Below are 17,336 nucleotides of genomic sequence, written 5' to 3' on the forward strand. Positions count from 1 at the left end.
AAATAAATCCAAATGTGTACATTAAAAAAAAAAAAAAACGCAAACGTTCTCTCTGTATCGTCACATCTACCACACCCTTCTGTCAGGTCCCGGACACGAAGGCCATCAGGCTGCACGCGGTGAAGGAGGGGAGCCCACGAGATCCGCGTGGACGGGGAGGCGACCAGGAACCAGGGCTGCCCCAGGCTCCAGCAGAGTGCCATCAGGCCCGTCCACTCCCGGCTGAATCCCTGCACCCAGAGACGGCTCTGCTTACCTCACAAAGATGTGAGCAAGGCGGACCGTGTCACGTACTTGAAAGTGTGCACATTTTACAACACGACTGTTATCTGCACCGACTCACAGGGGACCCACTGGATGACGTGATGGCCGTGGGTGTGAGAGCAGCAGCCCTGGGTCTGGGGCTTGGTCCCCTGGTGCCACCGCTTCCCGCAGCCCGATCACTCTCCCCTCTCGTCCTGCAAACGACCAGCGTTTAAACACGTAGCTGTCCCCCTTCTCAAAGCGGACAGCAGCCCTGCTGGCCCCTACCTGCTGCGGGACTGTTCGGAGGCTGCCGACACGTCTGCCCGGCTTATTCCTCCCCATTCTCTCTTGAACCCACTCCGCCTGCTTCCCGTGAGAGCTGCTGTGTCAGGTTCCCCAGTAACCCCCATGCTGCCAGGCCAATGAGCTTTCAGCCCACCTGACGCCCCACAGCGGCACTGACAGAGCAGACGGGCTCCCCAGCTTCCAGAACACCCCCCACACCAGGCCCTCCCAGCTCCCGGAGGCCTCTTCCCTCCCCTAGGCTGGATCCCCTGCGCCCGACCTCACGCCGGGGCTCGGCCTCTGGTCTTCTCTCCAGGGACGGCGTTGGCCCAGAGCTCCGCATGCCCATCTGCACCAGGAACACAGACTCCCACCTCTGCTCGCCCAGCCTGGACCCTACCCCACCCGTCTCATGTCTCCAAGCATCTGGTTGGCTGGGCCACTTGACCACTTCACAGGCATCTCAAACTCAACAGCCCAAACCCGGCTGCTCATCTTCCCGTCCCACCCCCCCTGCCTCCTCCTCTGGTCCTTCCTGTCTCGGCCACCGTCCTAGTCGCTCAGACCAACCCCCTGGGCCCTCCCTGGTTCCTCTCTCGGCCTCACACCTACTCTAATCTGTCAGTAAATTCGACGGCTCCATCTGCCAATCCATCCAGAAACCAACCACCTGCCGGCATCTCTGCACCAGCCCAGCCAGCGTCACCGGCATGTCTGTACCCCATGCTGGCTCTCTCGCTGCTCTGCGCCTGCGTCTCCACAGGGACACATTAAATTATGTTCCAGGGCGTTCCGGTCCCTGATAAGATGGAGGAGGCTCTCCGAAAATGCAGCCACACGCGGACAGGACTTATGAACAGCTCTCTCCTGTCATTTTAGGAAAACAGAGGCTTGTTCTCTGGCATCCCAGCCTCCCGGGCGATTTTTGTGCGGGCAAGTGGGACAGTCTGCAGAAGCCTCGGACTGGGGGAGGGACACCTCCTCTCCGACTGCCTGGAGGCTGTGTCCCGGGAGGGGCCCTGCTTCCTCTCTCTGTTCTCCCACCGCTGGCCGGGCGGCTCCGGCGTGGAGACGGTGCAGCAGAACAGGGGGAACAAAGACGCAGTCTGATGTGTAAAAAGGAAAGCACCAGAAAGATCTCAAGAGAGGGAGGAGCTCGTGAAAGCACCCCATCAAGTTGTTCAGGAACTCCTCAGTGATAGACACACAGCTTAGCACAACAGGACGGTCCAGAAATAGCCCTGCACAAATAGGGCCAACTGACTTTTGACAAAGGAGCAAAAGCAATTCAATGCAGGAACTACGGTCTTTAACAAATGGTGCTGGAATACTTGGATATCTATAAGAAAAAAAAAAAAACCCACAACCAAAACCTCACACCTTATTTTAAAAACTCAAAATAGATCACAGCTCCAAATATAAACTGTGAAAATACAACTTTTAGAAGAAACATTGGAGAAAACCTTCCTAACGTTGGATTTGATTCCAATATTTCAATCTATAAAAAAAAAAAGTTGGGTAAGTGGGACTTCAACGAAACTCAAAACTTTTGCTCTGCAGAGACACTGTTAAAAGGATGAAAAGAGAAGATAAAAACTGGGAGAAAATATTTGCAAATTACACAGCTGGCCAAGGACTTCTATCCAAAATATGTAAAGAATGTTCTAAATCTATTGGACTTAAACACAATAATTAACAATCGATGTAACTTTAAAAACGGGCTCCACCAAAGAGGACACACGGGTAGATGGTGAGTTAACTGCGCGGAAAGCCGTTCCGCATCATTGCAGGGAAGCACAAATGACAGCACCCCATGCCCGTGGGCAGCTGAGAAAGCTGAGCGCCCACCTGCCCCTCGGAACGAAAACCGCGCGGCCCCTCGGGAAGCAGTGCAGCAGTTTCCTCCCATAGAACCCAGCGCTCACACTCGTCAGCGCTGACCCTGAGGCAGGGGCTGCAAACTTTTTTGTAAAGGGTCGGACAGCAAAGATTTTAGGCGCTGAGGTCGCCTGGCCACTGCTGCACGTGTGCAGAAGCACGTGAGTAAGGGCGGTGCTGCGTGCCAATAAAACTTTATTGACAAAAACAGGTGGTGGCAGGGATTTGGCCCCCGTGACCTCAGGCTATAGTTTGCCAACGCCTGCCCTGGAAAATGAAAACTTCTGTTTACACAAACACCCATACACAAAGATTTACAGCAGCCGCCAGGGCTTCCAGCAGGACTGCAGACCCCACGTGAGCCCAGAGCTCTGCCTCGGTCGCTGCGGAGCTGGAGCATCTAGCACGGCGCCTGGCACACAGGAGGCGCTCAACAAACACCTGTTTGTTGAGGACTTTCATTAGAGCTGTTTTGCAGTCCTTACAAACGCAGGTCTTCCCTGGAAGCAGAAATGCTGAAGGGCCTTAAACACCACCACCCCCTGCCTGCCCCTCCAGCATAGCCCCGTCTGTCCTCCGCTCACCCACGGTCCCCACTCTGCCCACAAACTCTTAGCCCTGAAAAGAAGAAACAAAACCCAGATGCGCCTCTCTGGGCTCACAGTGCAGCTAGAAACCACCACACAGACACTCCGGGGACGACAGATTGCTTCAGCGCTTAGAACGAGTCCATTCTTAGGCTGAAGTCCGTTGTGAAAAAAGGACTACGCCTGACAGCCATCTCGGTACAGACGCAACACCTGGGCAGGTGAGGCCACGCCCAGAACAGACCCCTGGACCCACGGGAGGAGGAGTAGGCAAGAGTCCCGTGCTCAGAGTTTTAGGATCACCTGACAACGTGGGGTTTCAACAGGTAAGCGTGCTGGGTGACCCGGGAACACGCGTGGGACCTCCAGGTGATGAGGATGTCATCGGCGTAGAGGAGCAGGACCCAGTGGGGCACCACGCCCGGGGACGGGGCCCAGGGCCGGCAGGAGACCCCTGGTCACTGACAGCGCCAGGGCTCCCCCAGGCCACGGCCCGAGCGCGGGCAGGTCAAGCCCAGGACGAAGCACGGGAGGCCCGTCTGCCTTTTTTCTGGGCCAGGATGGAGAAAATGAACAGAGACCGGGTGATGGGGCCATACCGGGGGCAGAGCTCCTGAAGAAAGAGCTGGAGCCCATGCGGCGTGGCCCTGCTCCTTTTATTTCATTTTCAATCTTGAGAGAAAGACGAGCCAACATTATGGAAACAAATCGCAGTGAGACTCCCGACACCCTAAAAGCGAGAGAGGAAGCGGGCCGTGACCAGGCAGAGGCCAGCCTGCGGGGCCCCAGCTCAGTCTGGGGACGAGGTTGCGGCTTCCGTCAAGGGGAGGCTTCAGGTGTCAGTGGTCGGCCGGCAGGCGCTCCATCATTATTCACGGGTGCTCGCATCAGGGGAGAGCGATGCCGGTTCTCCCAGACGGGGCTCCGCCTGGAAAGCCAAGGCCCGCCACACGGCTGCCCGCGGCGGGGAACCTGCCCAAGGACGGCCTGGCGGGTCAGAGCAGAATGTGGTACTTGAGCGCCCGGGGCACCCTGTTGATGACCAGCCTCCCGTCATAGCTCAGGGAGGCAAAGAGCCAGGGGTCGGCCGAGGACCAGTCCGCGGCGTACACGCTGTCCTCGTGCTCCTCGTAGGTGGCGATGACGCTGTCCTGGGGAGGCTCCTGGCTCCTACAAGGCACCAGAGACACGCGTGCGTGAGAGAGGCGGGCGCCCGGCCCGGCGGTGGCAGCAGGCCTGGTCTCTCACCTGCGCGATGGGCGGTTCCCAGGAGCCGAGGGGGCCAACGGGGGCGCCCCCCCAGGAGCCCAGCGCCGTCCTGTCCCCAGCCGTGGGCCCCCGGGGCTCGTGGGGAGCCCCCTACCGCCTGACGCCTCCCTCCTCGGCTCTGGAGCAGGACGTGCTCGGGCTCGGGGGACAGTGGCTGGGGAACGCTCATGGGGCTAAGTGGACAGCGGCCAAAGCTCCTGTGACGTCTGCCAGAGGGACCTGGGGACCGGCCAGCACAGCCCCTGGGGTGGGCGTGGGGAGCCCTGCTCAGGACGAGGGTGAGGAGCTGGAAAGCCGGCAGGTCCTGGCCTGGGCTGTGACATCTCCCGGCACCCCGTTCAAACGGGAGTCACTCGCCCCTGCCCTGGGACGCCTGTCCGAGCGGTGCTCACGTGCACGGCCCTGTGTGGGAGCTCGCGGAGCCGGGCTGCCCGCCTGGGCCTCCGAGATCACAGGCCTGCCATGCGCCGGGCTGCTTCTCCATCCAGCAGGGCCTCCTCGGCACTTTTCTCCCCATTTCGTGACTCCCTCTACCGGAGGAGCTCTCAGCAATCTGGGACTCTTCCCAGGAGACACCCCGCCCCATGTGCCCCCTGGCTCGGACCCTCACGCATCCCACGGCCCGACCCTCCCAGGAAGCCAACCTGCGGTGGCCAGCGAGCACCCGGGTACAAACACCGCGTACAAGTCCTCAGGGGACTCCCATTCTCCTGAACTCACTAAGACATGGGGACCAACCCCAGGAGCAGGCCTGCAGGAAACCGTGGAGGCACCTCGCGCCAGTGCCGTTGCCCGGCACGCCTGCCAGCCACACGCGCCTTCCTTCCTAGTGAGCTTCTCTGAAGCTGCCCGCGTGCAGGCAGGACCCCTGGATTAACACACGGGGCCAACGAAGGGGCCACCAGCTCTGTCCCCTGTACAGACGGGGCTCGGACGCCTGCTTGGCCGTGAGAAGCAAGGACAGTAGAAAACACCCAAGCCCTGCACGTGGCAGGTCACCGGACTGAAGCCGCTGCAACTGTATCTAAATACTGAGTTTGAACAGAAAAATGATTGCGTCAAGAGAGACAGTCGGTAGACTGCCACCAGCCAGCTTCTCACACAGGAATTTTAGGCTCAACTCAGGTGGGCAGAGGAAGAAATCAGACAGCAGAACAGTGTGAAGAGTCTCCGAACAAAACGACAAACCCCTCTCGTATTTTATGGCTCAGACCACTCGGCTCGACAGGGTTTTATCCCAGAACCTCCCCCCCCCGGAGGCGGGAGACTCGACTCCACGGTAGCGTCTGCGTCACAGCAGGAAGTGTCTCCTTTACATCCACGTTGCTGACAAAGGACACGGGCTCACCCCGCCACCGCTGCCCTGGACCAGGCCGCCCTGTGTGAGCCCCAAACCCCAGGACCCCACAAGTCTCGGGGCGCGACCGCATTGTGAAGAGAGAGCCCCCGAGCAGAGCAGTTAGGATTGGAGAGAGTGTGGAAAATACTCAGCCGAGACGGTGAGGCTGTGGGAACAGGCAGCGAGGTTTCCCGCACGGCGCCCAGCGTCTCGGGGGAAGCAGTGCGGGGGGGCCAGGCCGGGTCTGGGCCCGAGGTCCCCGCCTTGACACCTGCCAGCGAGGGTGGCCAGTCCACGACCCGATCCAGGACGGCACGGTGAGGAGGGACGCCCGCCACTGCCTCTCCCACAGGGTGTCACGAGGGCCGGCAGAGGTCACTTCTCACTCCCCAGGGCTGCAGACGGGCCACGGTCCTTACAACCTTACGTGTGACGCTCAGTAAGAATGTGGACAGACACGCGTTTTAGAGGCCACAGCGGACGGCGCGGCTGCCCTACCCGACTCCATGGCCCGCAGCCCGCACCTGCCGGGTGGACACGCCCGACACCAGCCACAGGGACCGAGCCGCGCCCACGCACCGAGGGCCGCCCGCACCGGGAGCGCTTACTTCTCCTCCGGACGGCGCTCCTCCTGGTCACTCAGGTCGTCGTCGTCCACCAGGTGGCCGAAGGGCTCGGAGGAGATGGACACCATGTTGGAAAGGATGACCCTGCTGTCACTGCTGCCCGTGAGGACCAGCTGGTCGTGTGAGTGGTTGTAGCGGACGCTCCACACCCTGCGGAGGACAGGGAGGCCGGGTCCCAGCCGCTCGTCTGTCCCTGGGCGGTTTCCAGCAGGGGCAGGCTCGTGGCATGGCTCTGACACCTTCTAAATCCTGACTAACAGAGACCAAATGGTAGCACAGACCCCAGCGGGAGGTTTACTGCTCAGGAGCCACACAGGCTTTCCAGAATTCTAAAGGCAAAGACTGCCCAAGAAGCAAAATACGGACTAGAGAGAACCTGTGACATAGGTCAAACCCCACGGCAGCCTCCCAAGGGCTGCTCTCTGGTCGGGTCACTAGGCCCAGCTTCCTTCTGACCCACAGGCCCAGGAGCTTGCTGAGCTGGGCCGCCCGCCAGCGGACCCAGGGGACAGCGGAGAGCCGGACTGCCACTCGGGGCCAGGGGACGGAGCTTCTCCCCGGACCGCAGGAATTACAGCCATTCACTGAAGCTGTCCAAACCATACTCCAGCATTCAGGTGGTAAGTACACACACACACACAGATATGCACATGCACACAAGTACACACACACACAAGCATACACACCCATACGCATGCACAAAGAAGCGTACATACACACACCAGTACACACGAACATGCACACGTACACAAGCACACGCATGGAGACAAACACGCAAGCACACACACACACATACATACAAGCACACACAAGCATGTACACGCAACATGCTTTATTTGAATAAAAACTGGCTCATACTACGCACGATTTTCTATGACTTGATCTTTTTCACTTAGCAAAAAGTAGCCAGCACATGGTATATACATAAAAACAACGTCTCAGGGAGAATGGCCAGTCCTGGGCACTCTGCATGTCCCTACACACAGCCACCCCTCACTCCCTCTGAGAGCAGCATCCCCGCTGCAATGATGCCACTGGACGGACTTAACCAATCCCCTGCTGCCAGGCACTGGGCAGTTCCCAGCCTCCCTGCACTGTGCACAGGGCCACGTGAACATCTGTGCACGTTCATGTTTGCCTATTTGAACCGGCACTATTTCAAGAGAAAACAGAATCTAGTGTTTTTCTTCTTTTCCTATGTTTACGAATCACAAACATTCAGATTTGGAATTAGTGTTTCTTTAGGAAAAATAAAACGGGGTTGATTGAATGATTCACAGCAGCACAAACTAAGCTGGTTTGTGCCTTTCCAAACGGTGAAGTAATTAGCAAAATAAATTGCCTAAGCCCCTCCCCCAAGCGGCCCGCGAGGAACGCACCAGTGGGAGTGCTCCTCCAGCGTCTTGACGGGCTCGGTGACGTTGCGGGTGTCCCAGAACTTCACCCTGCAGTCGTCCCCGCAGCTGGCCAGGTAGTACTGCTTGTTGGGGTTGAAATCCAGGTCCCGCACCAGCTGGCCATGTGCGCTCTCAATGCAGTAGATTTGGCTGTGCAGGGGCGGAGGGGGGTGGGCACAGGTAAGAGGTGGGACGAGGGAAGCCAGTGACTGCCCCCTGCACCTTCTCCCGGCCCCCATCCAGCGCAGGCTCCAGGCGGGGCGCTCCTGTGCGCAGGCCACGCCTGCGACCCTGCAGAAGGGTGGCTGGTTGGCGGCTCTCAAAGGTGTGACCTGGAATCTTGAGGGTGAGAGCGATCCGGAGGGATGAGACTGCCACAGAGAAGCAGAGACAGACTCCGGACAGAAAGGCTGACCAACGTCTGGAAGGACGCAGTGAGACAGGAGAAGGAAAAGGGAGGGGGGTGGAAAGTGGAATACAGCGCTGGTGGTGTCGGGAGATAGAGACAAGGAAGGAGAAGTTGGGAAAGCTATAGAAACACCGAAGGAAACAGTGCTCGTCACGGCTGGGCCTGTGCCTCATCCTCGCACACAACCCGGGTGCCGACACTGGGCGGGGGTGGGCGCGGGGGCCGAATCGGCCACACCGCTGTTCAGAGCTCATGCGTGCCCGTACATGTGCGTGCTTGCACGTGTGTACACAATGCACAAGCATGCACACACCAGCCATACACACATGCACACGCATGGGTACCTGTGCCCACACATGCACGTGTACACACCCACACGTGTGTGCACCAGTGTGCACAGAGGTGCGGGCACACATGCACGCACAGACCTAACTGAAGCCCCACCATCCACCTCCAGGCTGCTCCTTGCAGGGTGTGGAATCAGAATATTCCATCTCCTACAGCGACCCCCTCTGATATCACAAACGCAAACCAGAGGTGCAGGTCACCTGAGGCAAGACAGTGGCTTCAGACGAAGAGCTTGTGTCCCAGCAGGATGGACAGGGGCCCCCGCCAGGCCCACAGTCGGCCCCGCGAGACACCCCGTCCACTCTGCCCTCTCCACTTCCTCCCTCGGCTGTGACTTCACCTCTCCTGCAAACACTGGACCTCGTGCTCTGCACGGCTCCCATTGGGACTGCTCCCGTAACCAGCTCCCTCGCCCGGCACCAAGGTCTCCACAGTCCCATCTCACGCCAGATGACCTCAGTCCTTTTCATCTTTTCTCCCATGTTGGGTTTTCTGGCCCCAAACCACTTTTAAATCTTGAACCGGTATTTACATCCTGAACCTTCCCAGTAGCCTAATATTTTTTCCTGAAATAAGATACCCAAACCTTAAGATCTTCCGAGTGAAACAGAGAAATGAATAAAATTAAGCCCGGCGAGGTCCTAGGGAGCTGGGGGGAGTCACACAGGCACAGAGTATCGACTCAGGCTTTCCTGGGGCTCTGGGGGCGGCGATCTGCATACAAAAGCACAGTACGTTCCAGAAGCAGCACTGAAAGCACCAACACCCAGGCTGTTTGCAGAAGAGACACAACGCCCAGGAGCAGAGCCCGCGGGTCGCCTGCTGCCCATCCCCCCAGGGACGGCGGGCAAGGGGGCAGCAGGGCGCTGCCTCCCAGGGCCCCTCCTGCCCCCTGGCTTTGGGGTCTGTAATGTCAGTCTTCAAGGTTCTCATCTAGATACCGAAATCTTCACATCCTTCAAAGAACAATGAAAATGGGAAAAGATAGCCACAGGCCCTGGAGGCATGGATTCCAGTCCCACATCCAAGCCCACAGCTTTCAGTTTCTGATAGGAAACCCAACAAACCGCCTCCCCCCCAGCACCCACACACACACACACACACACACACACACACACACACACATACACACACACACACACACACACACACACGTCGAATATTGATTACCCCCTGCGCTTTCAGAGGGGCCGTGGACCTAGATTTAAAGCTGGGCCCCCGCCCTCGAAGGCAACACGAGCTATTTCACGACATCCGTCTTTGCAGCTTAGTGATAAATTACGGTGTGCTGAGGGGATAAACTGTATCTTAAAAAAGACTGCAGGGCCCTGTTGCCATGACAACAGTGTGCACACCGCCACTCCTTCGCCGTCAAAGCCACACCTGGCACAGAAAAGCGGCTCTCCTGTGTCCCATTAGAAGCGCTAGCTGTGTGTATAATGACTTAAATGACAAACTATGATTACCCCATGGGTGTGCATCTTGAAGGTGCAGAGATGGTCAAGCTCCACATGCTTAACCAGGGGATGGCAGCCCTCACCTTGTGGTCGCCCACCATGGAGACCGAGAGTCTGCAGTCACCACCTCAGGCCTGAGCTGCTACAAAAGCCTGACCTTGATCTCCACCGGAGACCACCGCTGCCGCCGAAGGGCACCCACAGGAACAAGACCACCGGGGCGGGGCGCAGACCCACAGCACGGGTGCACTTAAGATGGGGCGGAGAAAGAGGACGAGGCGTACGACTTCCCACAATACCGAGGCCAACACAGACAAGCCACATGGCCTCAGCACACGAGCCCTGGTGGATGGGCGTGGGGGGGCAGGGAGGGGAGGGGCCTTTGGGGCGTGTCCCGGGCCCGGGCCGTCACTGACCTCATGGTCCGTGTGTCCCACCCTCGGACAGCCGTGTCGTTCGCCGTGGCCACCTGGGTGCAGTTGTGATGCGGGCTCCACCGCCCCGTTGTGAACTTCAGCTGTCCCTTCCCTTCCAGGGACGCCGAACTGGCCAGCTGCAAATTGGGTGATGTTTTCAAAGGAAGAAGAAAACACAAGTAATTTGAACTCTATTCAGAGCATTTAAGAGGATATCTTGTACAGGCTATCGTTGAAGATAATTACTGAAAATAATTAGGAAGCTCTGTCTTTGTTTCCTTCCCTTAGAAGGCAAGAATGCTTGAACCTTATTTGGAAAAAAAATATATAAAACTGAACGCAGCAAAAAATAGAAGGCACGTTAATAGAGCCTCTATTAGACAGGACTGGCCAGTGTGGGATTAGGGAGAATCTGCTCGAACCTGAAGACAACACACGCAGCAGCTCCAACATCTGGCTTCCTCCAACAACAAGGACGAGGCCAGCCGGTCCGCACGGCCCGCCCCAGGTGGAGGAGGACAAATGGCTGCGACCCACCCGGACGTGTGCTCAGACGCGTGCCCTCCCCTCCCTGCCACAAGGATCTCGGAGTCTGTTACTTGGGGGTTAACTAAACCCCAACAGGTAACGGACGGCGGAGACCCTCGAGACCACCAGCACAGTTGAGGCCGGGCCCTGGTGTGAGCCTGGGAGAAGGGCCCCCTCCGCCCCCGACCCCACTGTCCCACCGGCCCTCCCACTTGCCACCTGCGAGCTTATGCACAAAGGCCTATCACGCGGTGGCGTCTGAAGGTAGGAGGGCTCCGGGCTCGTCTGTGGTCCTCAGGTCACTCGACCCTCCGTGATTCACTTCACCTTACCCTGAACACCAGCCTCGCCCTGCAGACCCTCTGAGAGGGACGCGGGCACGGCCGCGGCTCAGGCCACCTGGGCAGAACCGGGCCTGAGCTAGCCTGGCGGAGAGGGCCACGTCTGGGACCCAAACCCAGGGCCATCCCAACGCCTCACCTCCAGGCCATCACCCTCACGGCCACCCACGGAGCGCCCACGCCCAACACCCCACGAGCGGGCCCCACGGGGGACCCCACTGACCCTCAGACTCACCCCCAACCTCCCGGAGGACGTGGACCGGCTCAGCCGGGTGGGGAGCCTGCCGGGAGGGGTCAACACGGGCCGAGGGGCTGGGGGCGGCGGAGGGGCTGCTCCTCTGATGACGGGCAGGGGCCCCACCCCTTTTCCCCTGCATCAGGGGCCACGGCTTCTCCTTCTCTCGTCATCTGAGCAGCAGAGGCAAGTCAGCCCAGGAGCAGGGGTGCCATCACCTTCAGGGGCACGTGGGGGGCACAGAGCGTGGACAGGTCACAGGGAGGAGGCCCGGCCCCCAGGCAGGACGCAGAGGGGGCCACACGGCGCGGCCACTGCAAAGCCACGGAGGAGAAAGGGACGGTGGCAGGAGCCTCACGACGCAGGACCTGGACTCTCAACCACAAGGGACGGCCAGTGAGAGCCGGTGTGGGCAGAGGGCATCTCGGCCCTGCCCGCAGCAGTGACAGGCACAGCCTCCTGAGGAGGGGCGGCGGCACAGAGCCCCATACCCTGAAATGGGCCTAAAACGAGCATCAGACACACAGGGTGAGCTTTTCCACGCTGGGCTTCGGCTTTTCCAGCTGTGGCTGGATGTTTAACATCCACATTGACAGCACCAACCGAGAAACAGTTTTATGGCCTCTCCTTTAGGAAAAAAAAAACTAGCCAAAAGAAACATGTACAGGTGCCATTTCAGTTTTCTGAAGACTAGTTTAGTAAGATCAACAATCAGGTACATAAAACGGTTGCGTATATACAACTCAGCCATAAAAGAGCGAAATTCTGCCTTTTGCAGCAACATGGATGGTCTTGGGGGGTATCACGCAGACAGAGAAAGACAAATACTACATGATATCACTTATATGTGGAATCTAAAAAATACAGCAAACTAGTGACTATAACAAAAAAGAAGCAGACTCACGGGTATAGAGAACAAACTAGGGGTTACCAGTGGGGAGGGGGAAGGGGAGCGACAATATAGGGGTAGGGGATTAAGAGGTACAGACTATTATGTATAAAATTAAGCTACAAGGATGTAGTGTACAACACAGGGAATATAGCCAATATTTTATAATAACTATAAATGGAGTATAACCTTTAAAAATTGTGAATCACTATATTGTAAACCAGCTATACTTAAATAAAAAAAGGTTCAGTATATTTTCTAACTAATCAACATTCAGTGTTCTAATTAATTTTCTATCAAACACGTGGATTCATTATCAAACTCCTCAGAAGCATAAACACATAAGGTCCTATCATCAGAAGACAGGCGCTATAAACCCAGCAGAGTGAATTCTCGAAGAGGCTGGTGTGAGAAGCACCATGAAGTGTGCCAAGCGGGGAAGATCCGTACAGTGCGCGAAGCACCCAGGTCGAATCCTAACAAACGACGCTGCCAGCCAAGCTCTCTGCACTTGCTCTCCTCTGACTCCATCAGGGCTCCAGCAGAAGTTAAATCAGCAAAACTTAACAAGCACTGTCTGCTTCCAAAACCCACACTGAGGAACAGCCCGCGAGGAAGCCAGGCCCTGGGTCCAACTGCATCCTGCCACAAACGGGTCCGTGAGCTCGGGAGCAGGTCCTCCCGGTAGAGCCCTCAGATGAGACCCCAGCCCCACCGACACCTGGCCTGCGGCCTCACGAGAGACTTGAGGTTGCAGACTCTTGACTGTCCCCGCAGAAACCACGTGATGGCCGCGGTGGGCAGCGGGAAGCGCTAACTGGGTGGTCATTTGTTAGGAAGCACAGATAACTGATAAGGTGTTAACCTGAGGCAGGGGAGACTCCGAGTGAACTCAGCAGCCGAGAGACAGCCCCTGCCCAGCCCCCTACTTCTCAGAGAGGGTAGGTGCCTCGCCCTGGGCCACACAGCCGCGGTGCAGAACAGGACCAGCTCCAGTTCCAGCTCCACTGCACACCCTAGTGCAGGAAACACCAGGGCAACGAAACGCCATGCCCACAGGTGCCGAGAAGTCTGCAAGGTAGATTTTAATGAAAACCTGGAAGAGATCTCACCATCCATTTTTAAGGTGCTACTCAGGGCAGCCAGCATGGTGCAAGTTGTAAGGTTAATCAATCACTTTTTCTGGTTTCCTGGTGACACAGAGACAGAACTCAGCAAGAACTGCAGAGGGTGCGATGCACACGGTACTCTGCTTCCCAGCATTAAAGAGAAATATTCAGTGCTTCCCAGTCCAGAAGGAATGATTAAAGGCTCCCCAGATCCTCTCTGAAGGAGTAACCAGTGCAGGACAAGAGCGAGAGAGGCACCTTCTATGAACAAAACGCTGTGACTGGAAGCTTCAGAGCAGTTCAAGGGAAGCAGGAGATTTCCAAAGACCAAAGCTGCACCCCCTGCCACCAAGCCCCACGGCGCCGACAGGCGACCAGACCTGGGGAGGGGGCAGGCCTAGAGAATGCGGGACCAAGCACGTGCTCCTCAGCACCGAGGGTGACGCAGGACCAGAGGGGACAGCAAGTGCCACCGCACCCCCTCTGGAAGGAGAGCCTCAGTGAAGCAACAGCAGGGCTGCAGCTTTTCAAGTGTAAGACACACAAAGTGTCCACGCAGGCAAGTCCACCGCGTGCCCCGGCCCAAGCTGCCAGGAGACAGCAGCTTGTCACACAGCAGACGCCACCACCACCGGAGCCCCTCTTCCCGTCAGACCCCACAGAGCCCCTGGGGACTGAGACGGCCCTGAGCCAGGGCTGACAGGCTTGTTCCCCTTGCCAAAGACGGGTTTAGGCCTGGACACATGGTCGTGCCTGAAAAGGGGACAGAGGGACTTCCAGGAAAGGCTTTCCTTACAAACCAAGGGAGACGTGGGAAGGAAATCTGCTTTCTCCCTGTGGATGTGGTGGGAATCTGGATGTGATGCCTGGAACCGCTGCAGTCACCTTGAGGTCATGACGGGGGACAGCAGTGACACGTGGACATGGCAGAGCAGAAACATGCAGAGTATCTGGGTCCTCTGCTGTTGAGACACTGAATTAACCAACCCCAGAGGGGCTTTGTTTCCATGTTTCTTGTGACAGCAGATGATTAGACCTCCTCTTTATCTAAGTGACTTCTTATGTCCTGCAGCCAAATGCATTCTAACCGACACACCCACGATGCCCGTCTGAGACGACGGCATCGGGAATGCCCCAGCTGTGGGAATGGCAGCCCCAGCTTTGAGCAGGACCCCTGAGCTGGGTCCCCGCTCTGCTTCCTAGTGAGTAACCTGACGAGTTACTTCATCTCTCTGAGGCCTGGCTTTCTCTCCTGTGTCTCACTTGTAAGACGGGGATATTAAAGAATCTGCCCCCCAAGGCTACGAGGATTCCATGAGATGACATTCCTAAGAAGCCCAGACACTGCCTGGAGCTGTGCCCCGCCTTCAGGGACAGGGCAGAAGGGGCGGGTGCCCTGTCTCCTGGCACACAGGGTGGGTCCAGGGTCCTGGTGGGAATGGGGCTCGGCAGGACTCCCCCAGGCCCGTCGCTGCCCTCAGGACGTGGAAGAAAGGGTGCTGCCTCCCCCGCCCCTGCTGCCAGGGTCAGGGCAGGCGGGCCCCCTCCCCTGCGCATGGCCCACAACGGACCCAGACCCAGCAGGGCTGGCGGCTCCCACACCCAGTCAAGGACTCTGCCAGCCCAGAAGAAGCGTTCCGGGCTCCACAGAGCTGACACGGGAAGGTTTTGAGGGCAGCCTCCTGGAAACCAGAGTCCTCCTGTGTTTAGAAAATGCACACAAGGCAGCAGGTGCCAGCACGGGTGAGGAACTTGAGGTCATTTTCAATTTATCTTTAGTTCATTTCCAACAGGACTTTATTTGTAAGAAGAACAGAACTAAAAGGGCTTTTCCCCTTTGCTGCACCAAAACCCAACCTCTCCTTGTGGAGAAGAACGTGTGGCCGACACCCACAAATGCGGGCTTGACCTCGGCTCCAGACTCAAAACAGGAAAGGTTGTGAGGGCAGATTTAAAGTTTTTGGCCAAGATGGACGAGAATGTAACAAGTGTTTCTGTCACACCAGTGATATACGAGTGACGTGTGGGAGAGACAGACCTCACTGCAGCTGATTCTTTGGAGAGGAAGGAAGAGGGAAGAATAACGAAGCTCAGAACACCAGGAGCTCTGAGACAGCCAGAGCTCACTGCTGCTTCCTGTCTGCAGGAGCTCTGAAACAGCCAGAGCTCGCTGCTGCTTCCTGTCTGAACCATGAGGAGCACCTGCTGACGTCGGGGAAAGTAACTAATCACCAAGCAGACACGGACTGCTTTTCGGCACCTCGATTTCTCCGCCCTGTACCTCTTGCCTTTGCACTAGGATCCTACTGGGTGACCCGACGCTCAGTTGTAATCCACTTGTGGAGACCTCGTATTCTAGCCGCTCGATCCGTCCACGCGTCCATGCATCCCTCCATCAGGCCTGTATCGACCGCTCCCAGCGCACCAGGCACCATGGGGGATGCTGTCCTCACATAATGTTACTGTTAAACTGCCCTACTCTACAGATGTGGACGCTGGGGCTTGGACGGCCAAGCAACTCGCCCAAGGTCACACTGTGAGTGGGACTTGACTCAACTGTCAGTGTTTCTCCCGTGTCCACGTGTCCCCAGTCCCCCACGTCCCCTTAGCCACTGGCCCACGCTTGCCCCAGCCTATTCCAGGAAAACCTGAACATTTGAATTAAAGGCTCATCTGCACACTACAGCCCCTGTAACTGGTGGCAAACTACAAAAAAGCAGACACAATATCTCTGTATTTGTCACACCCCAGGCTGTGTGGCCACGGCAGGCATTCAACCCCAATGTCAGTGACAAGCACATCAGCCCTCCCAGCTCAGCAGCTGCTTTTTCTCACACACTCTTAGTTTCTAAATGTACATTTACTCTTTCTTATAGAAAGAAGTCTTTTGCGAGCTCAGGAAACACTTCCTAGCTAAACACCTCCATTCAGCCCATTCTGCATCTAATGATTTTTTCCAAGATCCACCTGGAAGATTAAAAACTACTCATTGTCTCCAATATTTACAAAACCAAAAGGCATATGCAGCTATTAAGCTATGATATTAAGATATGTTACTAAATCCATGTTTTCTTAGAGGTCATGGCTTCTTTTTTTAAAACAAATATCCTAAAACATAAATTCAAGTGACTGCTGTCTGAGAGCTGTGGCTCTAAAGGTATTATTATGGTAACAATACAGACACCGCTCAAAATATTTTGGAATACCTTTTTACGAGTCGCACAAGAAAACCAGTTTTCTGTCCATGAACAGAGGAATGGATAAAGAAGTTGTGGTATATATACATACACAATGGAATATTACTCAGCCATAAAAAAAGAACAAAATAATGCCATTTGCAGCAACATGGATGGACCTAGATGTTATACTGAGAAGTAAGTCAGACACAGAAAGACAAATATCATATGATATCACTTATATGTGGAATCTAAAAAAAAAGGTACAAATGAACTTATTTACAAAACAGAAGTAGAGTCACGGATGTAGAAAACAAACTTATGATTACCAGGGGATAAGGCAGGGGAGGGATAAATTGGGAGATTGGGACTGACAAATACATGCTACTATATACCAAATTTGTATGGAAACACAAAAGACCCCAAAGAGCCAAAGCAATCTTGAGAAAGAAAAATGGAGCTGGAGGAATCAGGCTCCCTGACTTCAGACCATACTACAAAGCTACAGTAATCAAGACAGTACGGTACTGGCACAAAAACAGAAATATAGATCAATGATACAGGATAGAAAACCCAGAGATAAACCCACGCACCTATGGTCGCCTAATCTATGACAAAGGAGGCAAGAATATACAATGGAGAAAAGACAGTCTCTTCAGTAAGTGGTGCTGGGAAAACTGGACAGCTACATGTAAAAGAATGAAATTAGAATACTCCCTAACACCATACACAGAAATAAACTCAAAATGGATTAGAGACCTAAATGTAAGGCCAGACATTATAAAACTCCTAGAGAAAAAC

The 17,336-nt window shown here is 56.1% G+C and overlaps 1 protein-coding gene across 4 annotated transcripts in view; it reads right to left on the reverse strand.

The window, feature by feature from the left end:
• Nucleotides 1-3,635: 3,635 nt before the first annotated feature.
• Nucleotides 3,636-17,336, reverse strand: part of EIPR1 (EARP complex and GARP complex interacting protein 1) — an 88,283-nt gene continuing 74,582 nt past the window's right edge. For all 4 annotated transcript variants that reach the window (XM_061210666.1, XM_061210664.1, XM_061210665.1 and 1 more), the window contains 4 exons: nt 10,258-10,394; nt 7,610-7,777; nt 6,213-6,380; nt 3,636-4,166 (listed from right to left, as the gene is read on the reverse strand). In XM_061210666.1, the coding sequence (XP_061066649.1) occupies nt 3,992-4,166; nt 6,213-6,380; nt 7,610-7,777; nt 10,258-10,394 (648 nt within the window). In that variant the 3' untranslated portion in view covers nt 3,636-3,991. The remainder of the gene's footprint in view (nt 4,167-6,212; nt 6,381-7,609; nt 7,778-10,257; nt 10,395-17,336) is intronic.

The sequence above is a fragment of the Eubalaena glacialis genome, chromosome 14 (assembly GCF_028564815.1).
Source record: "Eubalaena glacialis isolate mEubGla1 chromosome 14, mEubGla1.1.hap2.+ XY, whole genome shotgun sequence".
NCBI lineage: Eukaryota > Metazoa > Chordata > Mammalia > Artiodactyla > Balaenidae > Eubalaena > Eubalaena glacialis.